The sequence below is a fragment of the Octopus sinensis genome, linkage group LG8, assembly GCF_006345805.1.
Source record: "Octopus sinensis linkage group LG8, ASM634580v1, whole genome shotgun sequence".
NCBI classification, from domain to species: Eukaryota; Metazoa; Mollusca; class Cephalopoda; order Octopoda; family Octopodidae; genus Octopus; species Octopus sinensis.
Genome location: NC_043004.1, coordinates 64,689,943 through 64,703,994, shown reverse-complemented (window position 1 = coordinate 64,703,994; position 14,052 = coordinate 64,689,943). Strand labels below are relative to the sequence as shown.

Here is a 14,052-nt window from a genome sequence, read left to right as displayed (position 1 = left end):
CCTTGGATTTCAGATCAACCTGCTGTGCTTGAGGAGACCTATTGAGTCAAGTACATGAACATCGAAATAAATATCAAATGGAAATAGTAGTTGTGATACCTGTGCTGGTGGCACGTAAAAAGCACCATCTGAACGTGGCCGATGCCAGCGCCGCCTTGACTGGCTTCTGTGCCAGTGGCACGTAAAAAGCACCCACTACACTCATGGAGTGGCTGGCATTAGGAAGGGCATCCAGCTGTAGAAACACTGCCAGATCAGACTGGAGCCTGGTGCAGCCTCCTGGCTTCCCAGACCCCGGTCGAACCGTCCAACCCGTGCTAGCACGGAAAATGGATGTTAAACGATGATGATGATGATGATGATATATATATATATATATATATATGCATATATACACACATATAGATATATAAATGCACATACCTATGCATGCACATACATGTGTATATATATATATATGCGCACACATGCACACACAAGCATATATCTATCTATAATTATCAATCTGCATACAGATATATATATATATATATATATATATATATATAAATATACTCACACATTTAAAAACCCAAAAAATAAATAAATAAAAATAAGCTTGCAGAATTTGACATATGGAAATCAGCAAATCAGAATATATCGCAAAGCAGTAACAAGACAATATGGAAATGGAAATAAAACTACATATATAAATAAATAAAAGCTCAAATAAAACAATGAAAAATATATCTGTTTTGTTGTTATTATTTTCACCAATTCTAAGCGGAACCATTGACTTCTTTCTCTCTGAGACAACTTCAGATTGTTTGCTTGTTGTTTAAGTTGTTGCTGTGTCTTCTTTATTGATTTATACATATTATAGATATACATACACACATATATAAACATGCATAAGTATACATATACAAATATATGTATATATATATGTGTGTGTTTGTGTGTGTATGCATATTATATATACAGCCATACATCCATCCATCAATATATACATACACATCTGTGCATACACACACATGATATACATATATCTATGTTTGTGTGTGTGTTTGTATATATAGTTTTGTGCATTTTGTATTATGTGTCAGCCATTATGGAAGGAGGTGTTTTTACCAATTTCACCCAATCAACACACAACAAATGTGTTGGCAGACATTTTAGTATGTACAGATTCACAATATTTTCTGAACTTGTTGGTTGACATCCTAAGTAGCCGGCTGAGTATGAATGATGGCTAAGTGGTTAAGAAGGCAAAGTGTTGCTGTGCTACTACTACTACGACTAACAACTGCTGCCACCACCACCACCACCACTACTTCTACTACTACTATTACTAACAACCACACCACCTCCGCCACCACCATTTCTAACCTCACCATAACTATTGCTTTGTGTTCATTATTGCAATTGACAGGTTTTATTCGGTTGGGATTTCCTTCTGTCCACAAAGAGCCATAAAAACAACAACAACAACAACAACAACACATGAACTGTTTTTCCATTGGTTTGGTGGTGTAGAGGAAGGGACTCTGTTGATAACCTTTGTAGGTTCTCCAAACCCGGTGAGATCAATATTGTTAATGTTTCTTTTGAATAATTAGAAGCCAATGGATAAATGAGGAAGGTGGTGGTGGTGGTGGTTGGAACAAGTAACAAAGGAATTTCAGAGGGATAACATTCTAGAGTAGGAAGGATTGGATGAAATGCTTGATGTGGTGACGAGGAAAACAAAACAAAACATACATTGTATGGGTGTTGAGTAATACAAGAAGGTGATATGAGATAAAGCAGCTCCAATGAACAAAGGTGGTTATGTAAAGTGAAGAGTAAGGAAGCAGCACATCTGAGTGGCATAGGTTGTTTGAATGTGATGGTGAGGGACTTCATGCCAATCTGTGGAGTAATCATATTTTGATGTGGTTTTTGATCCATGGGTGTGTAGTAATCATTGGAGATGACTGTATATGTAGCTGCTATATCTACATCTGTCTCAGATGTGGGAACAGTATATCACTAGAGATAGGGTAGGTGTGATGTCACACCTTAGCTTTGTAGGGAGTTAGTAGTCATTAGGTGCGAAAGTCAAACTTGCGAAAGATATATATATATATATTGGCGTTAGGAAGGGCATCCAGCCGTAGAAACACTGCCAGATCTGACTGGGCCTGACGAAGCCTTCCAGCTTCACAGACCCCAGTTGACCCGTCCAACCCATGCTAGCATGGAAAGCGGACGCTAAACGATGATGATGATGATGATGATATATATATATATATGTACATACACACATCTTGTTTCAGTCATTAGACTATGGCCATGCTAGAGCACTACACGTTGAGAAATTTTAGTTGAATGAATTAGCTCTAGTACGTTTTATTTTTTTTAAGGTTGGTACTTATTGTATTGATCTCTTTTGCTGAACTGGTATGGGGACATAAACTCACCAACACTGGTTGCAAAATGCTAGTGAGGACAAGCACAAGTATAAAAAAGGCACACACACACACACACACACACATGCACACACACACACTGCTTTCAGTTTCTGCCTACCAAATCCACTGACAAGGCTCTGATTGGCCTAAGGCTATAGTAGAAGATATTTGCCCAAGTGCCTTGCAGTAGAACTGAACTCAGAACCATGTGGTTGGGAAGCAAACTTATTACCCCACAGCCATTCCTGTACTTTATATATATATATATGCAACTCATTATTTACATTATTTACATTCGATGGATATTTGTCCTCATCTTGCTTGTTGTTAACATGTTTCGGCTGTTATACCCTCCAGCCTTTATCAAGTGTCTTGGGGAAATTTTGAACCTGGGTTCTCATTCCTAAGGTATTTTTTGATGTTATTATTATTATTATTGTAATTATTATTATTGTTATTATTATTATTATTATTGTTCAGGTCACTGCTTCGAATCGTACTCAAAATCTTGGGGTTAGTAGCCTGCATTCTTAACCCCTACGTCATATTCCCATGGGCACATGGCATAGTCTTAAATGTAGAACCGTATATGTGCAGCTCATCTACAAGAAACCACTCTGCCCTTCTCTTATACTTTAACCCAACTCCTCATCTCCAAGCAATAAAGCTGACACCCACCCTCAAGGTACATAGTCTTGTGTGTGCATGGCAACCTCAGTGGTACTGGTGGTACAAAAAAGAAATCACCCAGTTCACACTGTGTTAGGAAGGACATCCAGTCAGAAACTATGCCAAGGAATGTATTGGAGAATGTGGCAGTCCTTGGACCTGCTGAATCCTGTCAGAGTGTTCAGCCCATGTCATCATGAAACATGGACATTAAAGACATCTGAGGAGGATGTGCTTGCTTATGCATGCTGCCCTTAAGGATTGCATCAATAGTGTAACATCATATGTTATTGAATCCTGAAGCATATGTAACAGACAAAATAAAGGACTATCAAATCCAAACCCATGTTCGTTTTTGCCTCATTACTGATATGTTCTTATATTACATCATAGCCCATATCAGACTGTGCAGGACCCTGTATGAAATAACAATGGTGGGAGTTTATCATGATTCACAATAAAAGTTGAAACCAGCATGGAAAAATTATGTATTTTTGCACATCCAATCATACGTATATATTTCACAAGTTTGACAAATGCTCTGGCATGAAATTATAAACACCAGAATCATGGCGACAGCAAACTCAACTAATAAAGAAAATAGAGATAGATAGTGTGGTATACCTTTTCCCACGTGACTAAGTCAGACAGTCAGTCATTGTAGGGAGTCAGCAGTAATAGAGTCGTCATATGAGTTGGAGTCAGAGTTAGATATATGTCAAATGCGAGTGTGAGTTAGCGTCAAGGTAGACTGTTCAAGTCATTGTCTTGCGGAGCTGTCAGTGATAGCATGATAAATGAGCCAAAGATAATAAGATATGGAATACCGCCACAATATAGCAGTGGTGATAAGAATATTACAGTGCCGACACTAACATACAAGTGGACGAGAATCCACATTGTAATAGATAAGTAAGTAGACAGACAGATAGATAAAGTAGATAAAGAGATAGGTAGTTAGGTAGGTATGTAGTTAAATTGGTAGATAGGTACATAGATTGGAAGACATATAGGCTGATAGATAGATAGCAAAATAGATAATATTAAATAAATAGGATGATAGATAGATTGAAAAGCAGTAAAAATAATATGGAAATGAAGCAATGATAAACTGGATGGGAAACGAATAGAAGAGAATAAATTGGATTACAGAATATAGATTAAAATTAGGGTGTTGCAAATTTTTCTGCAATAACATTAGGAATCGACAAACTGAAATCTCTTCTCTCCTACATAGCTAATCAGGTATGGTGTTCCCTTAATCATTTATAGATTTTCTACCTCATTGGCTCCGTTCTGTAACACACAATTACATCATGCAATGGTAGGGCTGTACCATTCTCTGGCAACATCCTTCCTAAATTACACTTTAAAAGATTATTGCTTGTATGTGTATATATGTATAAATAGATACATGTACACACACACACACACTCACACATACATACATACATACACACATACATACATACATACATACATACATACATACATACATACATACATACATATATATGGATGCGCATATTTGTATGTATAGAAAAACAGATATTGCATATAGTTTGTAAATAAGTGTATATCAGCTTAATTTGCATAAACATACCACAGGTACACACAGACTAATGTCAGTGCAACAAAGAGGATATAATAGTTATGTATTTGTGCATGAAAATTGTATGTATATATTTACGTGTGTGTATGTGTGCATGTGTCTGTATATATATGTGCATGTGTACGTGTGCATATGCAAACACAAATACACACATGTATGCATACATACAAATCAACATCATTTAACGTCTGTTTTCTATGCTGGCATGAGTTGGACATATAGGCATGTGTATATATATATATATATATATATATATATATATATGTATGCATACATATATGTATATACATATTTGTGTGTATGTATGTGTGTATATATACACACACACACATGTATACATATATGTACATACATATATATACACGTATACATATATGCACATATGTATATATATATACATGTATACATACATATACATATAAATACGTGCAAATTAGAAATATGAATCTATTGAAAAAATATTACTTTTATGCATGTGTGTGTGTGAAATACATATGTATATACATACATATATAAATAACCAAAACACATTTACATAAAACATATCCTTTATAACTGTTTACAAAGTTCCCTCAGTTTGTGTGCATGTGTGTATAACACATATATATATTTGTGTGTGTTTGTGTGTGTGTGTGATGTGGACATGAGTGTGTAGTTAGTTAAGAGTTTTGATAGACAACCGCATTCTTTAAGATTCTAATGGCAACAACCACAACTAGCACTACGTCTCAACATTCCAATCTCCAAACGCTTCTCTCTCTCTCTGAAGATTTTTACCATTCCATACTCTCAGCTTCTATCATCAATCTAATCTGAAAGCAGCAGAATCATTTAAATCAAATTATTTTGATATTTTATTTTGCATAGATCTTATTTCTTCACTTTCATGCTTTGCACACAGAGTTCTTGTTGTTGTTGCTGCTGTATACCTCATGTAGCTGCAGCAGCAGCAGTTTTATTTTTATCATTTGGTAATTTCTTTTGTTTGGTTCCACCTTCAACATTTATTTTTATTCTTTGAAAAGAACTCAATACTTTGCGGTTGTTTCGGTGCATACGCATACGTGCACATATGCACATCTGTTTATAATTGTGTGCACATATACTGAAAATATTTTAAAAGCTATCTATTTGTTTCTATCAATCCGTCTATCAATATGCAACAAAACCTCCTTAAACTAGAATTCCCTAATAAACCTATAATCCTTACCAGAATTAGGATCCTGAAGAAATTTGCCAATATTGAAGAAATTTACCTAAATAGGCGTAGGAGTGGTTGTGTGGTAAGCATAGGCATAGGTGTGGCTCTGTGGTAAGTAGCTTGCTTACGAACCCCATGGTTCCAGGTTCAGTCCCACTGCATGGCACCTTGAGCAAGTGTCTTCTGCAATAGCCTCAGGCTGACCAAAGCCTTGTGAGTAGATTTGGTAGACGGAAACTGAAAGAAGCCCCTCATATATATGTATGCATATATATATATATATATATATGTATGTGTGTGTGTGTACATACATATACATACATACATACATATATATATATATATATATGTATATCGGCAGGGCTTGACTGCTAGGAAATCGGCCGTATGCTAGAAATAGATCATCAACGATCAAACTACAAAGGAATTCTCTAGAGGAAAATCTCCCTCATTATTTAAATATATATATATATATACACACACACATATACATATCTTCCATTTTCCTGAGCGCCTAATAATAATAATACTGTAATTGTTCCACGTGTTGTTGTTTTTTCTGTTTTCCCGTTTGGATTAACCTTATATATATATATATATACACGCACATATACATATATATATATATATCTATTACTTGTTTCAGTTGTTAGACTGCAGCCATGCCAAGGAATATCTTGAACAATTTGTTAACAAATGAACCAACCCCAGTACTTTTGTTAAGCCTGTTACTTATTCCGTTGTCTTTTGGTGAACTGCTAAGTAATGGGGATATAAACACACCAACACCATTTGTCAAGTGGTAGTGGGGAGACAAACACAGATAGAAAGACACACACTCACACACACACACCACACACACACACACACATATATATATATATATATACATATGATGGGCTTCTTTCAGTTTCTATCTACCAAATCCATTCACAATGCATTAGTTGGTTTAAGGCTACAGTAAAAGACACTTGCCCAAGGTGTCATGCAGTGGAACTGAACCTAGAACCATGTGGTAGGTAAGCAAGCTTCTTATCCCACAGCCATGCCTGCACATTATATATATATATATATAAACACACATACTTGCTTTTTTTGTATGGAAGAAAAATGCACCAACAGAAGTTTGGTTAAGTCTGTAAGTAACTTTTATTACTTTACCATTTCATACACCATTCTTAGATCTTGGATTTTCTTGTATTATAAGGTATATGTGTAAGTATGTATGCATATTTATATTCATACATATATATGTATGTATATGTATGTATATATATATATATATAGAGAGAGAGAGAGAGAGAGAGAGAAAGAGAGAGAGAGAGAGAGAGAAAGAGAGAGAGAGAAAGAGAGAGAGAGAGAGAGAGGGGGGAGAGAGATAAAGAGAGAGAGAGAGACATATACATGCTCATATCTTTCTCATGTTACTGTCATAAGAAATACTACAGAATTAAATTATTCTATACTTGATCACTCGCAAAGAAATATTTAAAGCATTACTCTTTCAAAAGACATTCCTGCAGATTAGATTCTATATCTACTATGGTTTTTGTACTAGAAGACACTCTTCCATTTTACCATGCCTCACAATTACAAGCACAGACAAAGAAGAAAATATACATATACATATTTACAAACACAAAAACATGCATACATACGACAAAAGCATACACGAACATAACTTAGAGGTATAAAAACATTCATATAGATTCATACTTACATATAGACACACACAACCTACCCCTCACAAAAGCATGTATACACACACACACACACACACATATATATAGTACGTTTATATATACATATATAGTATGTTTATTGGCTAAACTAGCAAAATGACCATTCCGAAATATAACAATATATATATATAATATATATATATATATATATACATATTTTTATATGTATATATATGTATAGAGTTAATCCAAACAAGAAAACACAAAAAAACAACAACGCGAGGACGTGGAACAAATATAGTATTATTAGACGCTCAGGAAAGAAAGGAAGTTTAACGTTTCGAGCGTTATTGGACGCTCAGGAAAGAAAGGAAGTTTAATGTTTCAAGCGGAGCACTTCGTCGGAAACATAGGAGAAGGAAAGATCCAGAGAAGGGAAGACAGGAAAAAAAATCGCCAACGGTACACACGAGGTATATGTATAAATATATATAAATAATTACACACACACACATACTCTTTCCCTCTCTTTCATTATCTTCATTCCTTCAAATTAATTTCTAAATATTATTTATCGAAATTTGTAATAAAATTATAAAATCATATTATGAATTTTTATTTAACATCTCCCAATCTAATTCATTGTTTATTACTTAGTTAATCAAATTTAATCTATTATCAAGTTAGAAAGAAGGAAAAAAACCTTCCCCACCTTTTTTTTAAAAGCTTTAATATGTTAGTCATTTAAACTGAAATCCTATCATCATCATCATCATCATCATCATCATTATTATTATTGTTATTGTTATCATCATCATCATTATTATTATTATTGTTATTATTATTATTATTATTACCACCATCGTCATCATTAGCTTCTAAATAAAAGTTAAACAATGTGGTACTCACAAAGGATATTGGGTATTTCTTCCCCCTCCTCCTCCTACTACCATCGCCACCAATTGCCACTGTTGGTACCAATCATCAAAGGAGAAACATCAAAGCTAAACACAACAGCAATAACACCAGCAGTCACTACTACTACTACTACTACTACTACTACTACTACCACAATTTTCACATACAATTCCATTTATATCAAAATGCATTAAATTATGGGTGACATACATTGGAAAAATATGTGTATGTATATATATATATATATATACGTTCAGCAAAAATTTAGATTCAAATGAATATGGTACTTAATTTAGATGCACCAGAAATCTGTATGGTGTTATCCATAAAAATCTGTGGGGTAATTATAATCAAAATAAGCAACAAGGATGACTCCGGTAATTTTGTACGCTCGTTTCGTACTACATCATTTTATTAAATGTTGTAAGTATTACAACAGTTTTAAAATGCTGAGCACTCATCAGCCAATTATAGAGGTTTTCCATTAATACAAAAATTTTCATGTCAAGTGGCAACATTATAGAGAAGGTAGATACATGGACAAAGATGTGGATTTAAATTTTAAGAACATTTGAGGTAGTGGAGCCCATCAACTGACTGACTAAGATTCAGTTGTTCCAGACTACTGTAAGGTTCTGAGAATGAAGAACAAATGAGAGGAGACAATAAAGATTTTCTAATTATATAAATGGAGTAAAGGGGATGTCATAGCTCCATATAAGGAATTTATGTTGAAGACAGCATTGTTACAACTAAATGCCAATTACTACTATTTGATGAACAGATTCAGCGTTAGGAGAACTTGGTCAATGTCAAATGGTCACAATAACATTCGCAGAGAATGCAGAGACCTTACAAACCCTATGCACATCATCACAACAGTTGGTCAATAAGTTCCAAGTACTTAATATAAATCTAAAATTATTCAAATTTGGAGAAAGAAACTATCACTTATTATGAGTAGGCATAGTACTTATTAAATGGGGAAAAAAAACCTTACTAATCAAGTGAACGTATAAGGGGGTCAAAATATATACTAAGAAAGATGGAAAATCAAAGAAGGAAGATATTCATAGATTTAGTAGAATGTGATATTTTATAATATGAAGAGAGGTAAATTAGAAGAGTAAATTATTCAAATTTCATGGATAGTGAGTTGATATTAATGAATTAAAATATAGGATCTATTGGAAATAAAATTTACTACCTGCAGATAAAAGTTAATTAGTTAGGTAAAAATATCTTAGGTTAATTATATATTAAGAAATGGAAGTGAGATAATCAAGATGAACCAAATAGTTTCCCCAGGGACATAGGATTAATACTACTTAGTATTGGAGAACATTATAAAAAACGAAGAATTTAATTCTAAGTTTGCAATGAAGTTTTTTAATCATTTATGGGTGTTAAACTAAAACCAGTATGGTATATTAATTCCTATTTGGTTAAATATATTTTGTAAAGATATCTTAGACTAATTATGTATTAAGAAATGGAAGTGAGATAATCAAGGTGAACTGAGTAGTTTCTTTAGGGACATAGGATTCATACTATTTAGTATTCCTACTATTTGGGATTCATACTATTTAGGGTTCTAACTATTTAGATTCATACAGTTTAATTTTAGAAAAAAGAATTTAATTTTAAGTTTGCAGTGAAGTTATTTTAGTCATCTATAAATGTTAAATTGAAAGCTAGTATGGTATATATTCCTTCTTATTTGGTTATAAAGAATTAAAATTTGAAAAATATAGGAATATTCACAAAATTATTATTTAAAGTATTTAAATGTTCGGGTCATACGATGTATACAAGATGATCCCAGCTCCAAACGGTTATTCAACAGATTTGTATTACTCTGATGTTTCTAAATTTCATAAGTTTCCATAGAACAAAGTTGCTTATTTGGATATATATATATATATATCCGCTCGAAACGTCATACCCTCCTTCTTCCATTTTCCTGAGTGCCTAATAATAATAATACTGTAATTGTTCCACGTGTTGTTGTTTTTTCTGTTTTCCCGTTTGGATTAACCCTATATATATATATATATATATATATATATATATATATATATTATATATATATATATATATATATATATATATATATATATATATATATATAATGGAAGTTTGTCAGGATTCGACAATGACGTCAATGACGCTAAAGGTGGGAGCGTAACCCAAAGGCAGATGCGCAGACGTTGCCACATGTTGGGTACGTAACAGTAGAAGTAGGGTTTGGGATCCTCTCTTTTTGGGCTTATATATATAAATACATACACACACACACATATATATACACATATACATAGAAACATACATGTGCTTATGTATATGTCACATGTATAAACACACAAATTGCATGTGTGTGTGTATGTATACATACACACACACAAACTAGGACCATCTTAGCGCCACTATGGGTCATTACAGGCAAAACAATGCACTCTTTGGGCACTATACTATTTATTTATTGATGGCAAGCCACAGCAAGCATAGATTAGAACTGGGTTGTTAGACCTATCAGGCCTCTTGGCCACTGTCCTGTGTGCCCATGTCTTAAGACTGTTCTGATACAAACATACATGCATATAAACACACACATACATACATACATACATACACACATACATATTTATATATATATGCTGCCTTAAATAATAATAATCCTTTCTATTAAAGGCACAAGGCCTGAAATTTTGAGGGAGAGGACTAGTCAATTACATTGACCCCAGTATTTTGCTGGTACTTAATTTATCAACTCTGAAAGGATGAAAGGCAGGCTCACCTTAAGTAATAACTATGACAATGGTTTCAATATTTCACATAAGGTTAGAAATTTCAGAGGAGGAGTAAGTCAACTTAATTGACCCCAGTTTTTGACTGCTACTTATTTTATCAACTCCAAAAAGATGAAGGGTGAAATCACCCTCAGCAGAATTTGAACATAGACAGATGAAATGTTGCTAAGCATTCTGTAAGCATGCTAATGATTCTGCCAGCTCACCACCTATAATAATAATAATAACAAGAGCAGACAGAGAGCGCAAACCTCTGCCAAGACAACACCAACATCCTCTCAACGATTAGTTGGAGATGATTTTTAAAATGAGAATATCTGAAATAAACTTTACTGCTCTCACAAATGAGAATACTAAAAATGAATCCAACTCGGAAAAATAATCCGGAATCCTTGTCCAGAACCAGATCAATTCCAAAGTCTAATCAGTTCATGCCAGTCACAAGGCCAAACATCCCTGAAAGTTTCATCCATATCAATCCAGCAGTTCTTGAGATATCTTGTCCATGGACAAACACAAACATGCCTGAAAACAATACCTCTGCCTTTGCTAAGGTGGAGGTAATAATGATAATATTGGTTTCAAATTTTGGCACAAGGCCAGCAATAATAATGATAATGGTAATTTTGATTTCTAAAAGCAAGCAGAAAGTCATATTTAGAGGAGGGGCCATAGAATGTTTTTGGTATTTATATTAATTCCTGTTTCTCCCCAGACCTCAATACCATGAAAAAGGTAAAGCAAAGATCACCCATTGTCAGGTGAGAGGTGTCAAATAATTGTGATTAATAAGGTCTTCATTTGCTACAAGCTTTCAAAGACAAAATGTAAAGGACAATAAAACAAAGCAGGGGTTTTACAGAAAGGGGCTATAAGCTTCAGTAACACCCACCCCCAGTGGCTAGCCACATTCAGATGGCTAGTACACTTTACATTATATACAAAAAGAAAAGAAAAACAAGAAATAAAAAAATACAATAATGGTTTCAAATTTTAGCATTGAGCCAGTAGTTTTTGAGAGGAGGGGCAAGACGATTACATCAACCCCCAGTGCTCAACTGGTACTTGTTTCATCAAAATGATGAAAGGCAAAGTCAACCTTGATGGTATTTGAATTCAGAACGTAAAAATGGTCAAAATACTGCCAAACATTTTGTCCAGTCTGCTAGTGGCTCTGCCAGTTTGCCACCAAATAGAAGGAACAGTAATAATAATAATAATAATAATAATAATAATAATGCTTTCTAGTTTTGGCACAAGGCCAGTCATTTTGAGAGAAGGGGGCTAAATTAATTATATTGATCTCAGTACTTGACTGATATCTTATTTTATCAACCCCGAAGGATGAAAGGCAAAGTTGACCATGAGAGGATTTGAACTCAGAATGTAAAGAGCTGGAAGAAATACCACTAAATATTTTCTCTGATGTGCTAACTATACTGCCAACTCACTGCCATAATAATAATAATAATAATAATAATAATAATAATGATAATAATAATAATCCTTTCTTCTATATGCACAAGTTCTGAAATTTTGGGGGAGTGGGCTAGTTGATTACATCAATCCCAGTGCGTAACTGGTACTTATTTTATTCTTTTCTACTCTAGGCACAAGGCCTGAAATTTTTTTTTGGTGGGGGGGGGACCAGTTGATTAGACTGACCCCAGTATGCAACTGGTACTTAATTTATTGACCCCGAAAGGATGAAAGTCAAAGTCAACCTCAGCGGAATTTGAGCTCGGAATGAAAGACCTAAAGAAATACTACAAAAAAGCACTTTCTCCAGTGTGCTAATGACCTACCAGCTTCTTGCTTTAATAATAATAATAATTTTGGCACAAGGCCAGCAATTTAAGGGAAAGGGTATGTCAATTACAATGATCCCAGTGTTCAACTGTTACTTATATTACTGACCCCAAAAGGATGAAAGGCAAAGTGAATCTTGACAGAATTAGAACTCAGAGCGTGACGAGAGCTGAAATGCCGCTAAGCATTTTGCCCAGCATGCTAACGATTCTGCCAGCTCACCACCTTAACACAACAACAACAACAACAATAATAATAATAATAATAAAAATTAAAATAATATTAATAATAATATAATAATAATAATAATAATAATAATAATAATAATTTCTAACTTTGTTTCAAGACTATAAATTTTGAAGTGGAGGAGGTGTAAGCAATTTAACTGACTTCCTGTGTCTTGACTAGTACATATTTTAATGACCCCAGAAGGATAAAAGGCAAACTTGGGACTTCACAGGACTTGAACTCAGAATGTAATCAAATATTATTATATACCACAAAGGCATTAACTAGAAGCTGTAGATGCTGTACTGTAAATTCAGTCAATCACCTTAATCATAATTTTAGTACAGAAATACTTTTATGGTAATAATAATAATACTATTAATAATAATACAATAAATAATAATAATAATAATACAATAAATAAATAGATATAACACTAAAAAAAAAGGGAAATTAGTTTCCGGATGATTCTATCATTTGCTACTTACTGGCATTGTCTGACTACCATGGAGAGCATTAATTGCTGCTTGTGCCTCAGCGTGAGTAGAGAACTTGACAAACGCACAACCTGCAAAAGTATTTAATATTGGAAAAATGTCAACTCTAATTCAGAAAAAAAAATCATTGAAAAACATAGAAAATAAATACATAAAAAAAAATCAATGAAATCAATCAATCAATCAATGACAAT

The 14,052-nt window shown here is 33.7% G+C and overlaps 1 protein-coding gene across 6 annotated transcripts in view; it reads right to left on the bottom strand.

Annotated features, from left to right (window-relative positions):
• LOC115214914 (CUGBP Elav-like family member 4) overlaps positions 1-14,052 on the bottom strand; it is a 459,203-nt gene that overhangs the window by 114,975 nt on the left and 330,176 nt on the right. For all 6 annotated transcript variants that reach the window (XM_029783976.2, XM_029783977.2, XM_029783973.2 and 3 more), the window contains one exon: positions 13,850-13,929. In XM_029783976.2, coding sequence (XP_029639836.1) covers positions 13,850-13,929 — 80 coding nt within the window. The remainder of the gene's footprint in view (positions 1-13,849; positions 13,930-14,052) is intronic.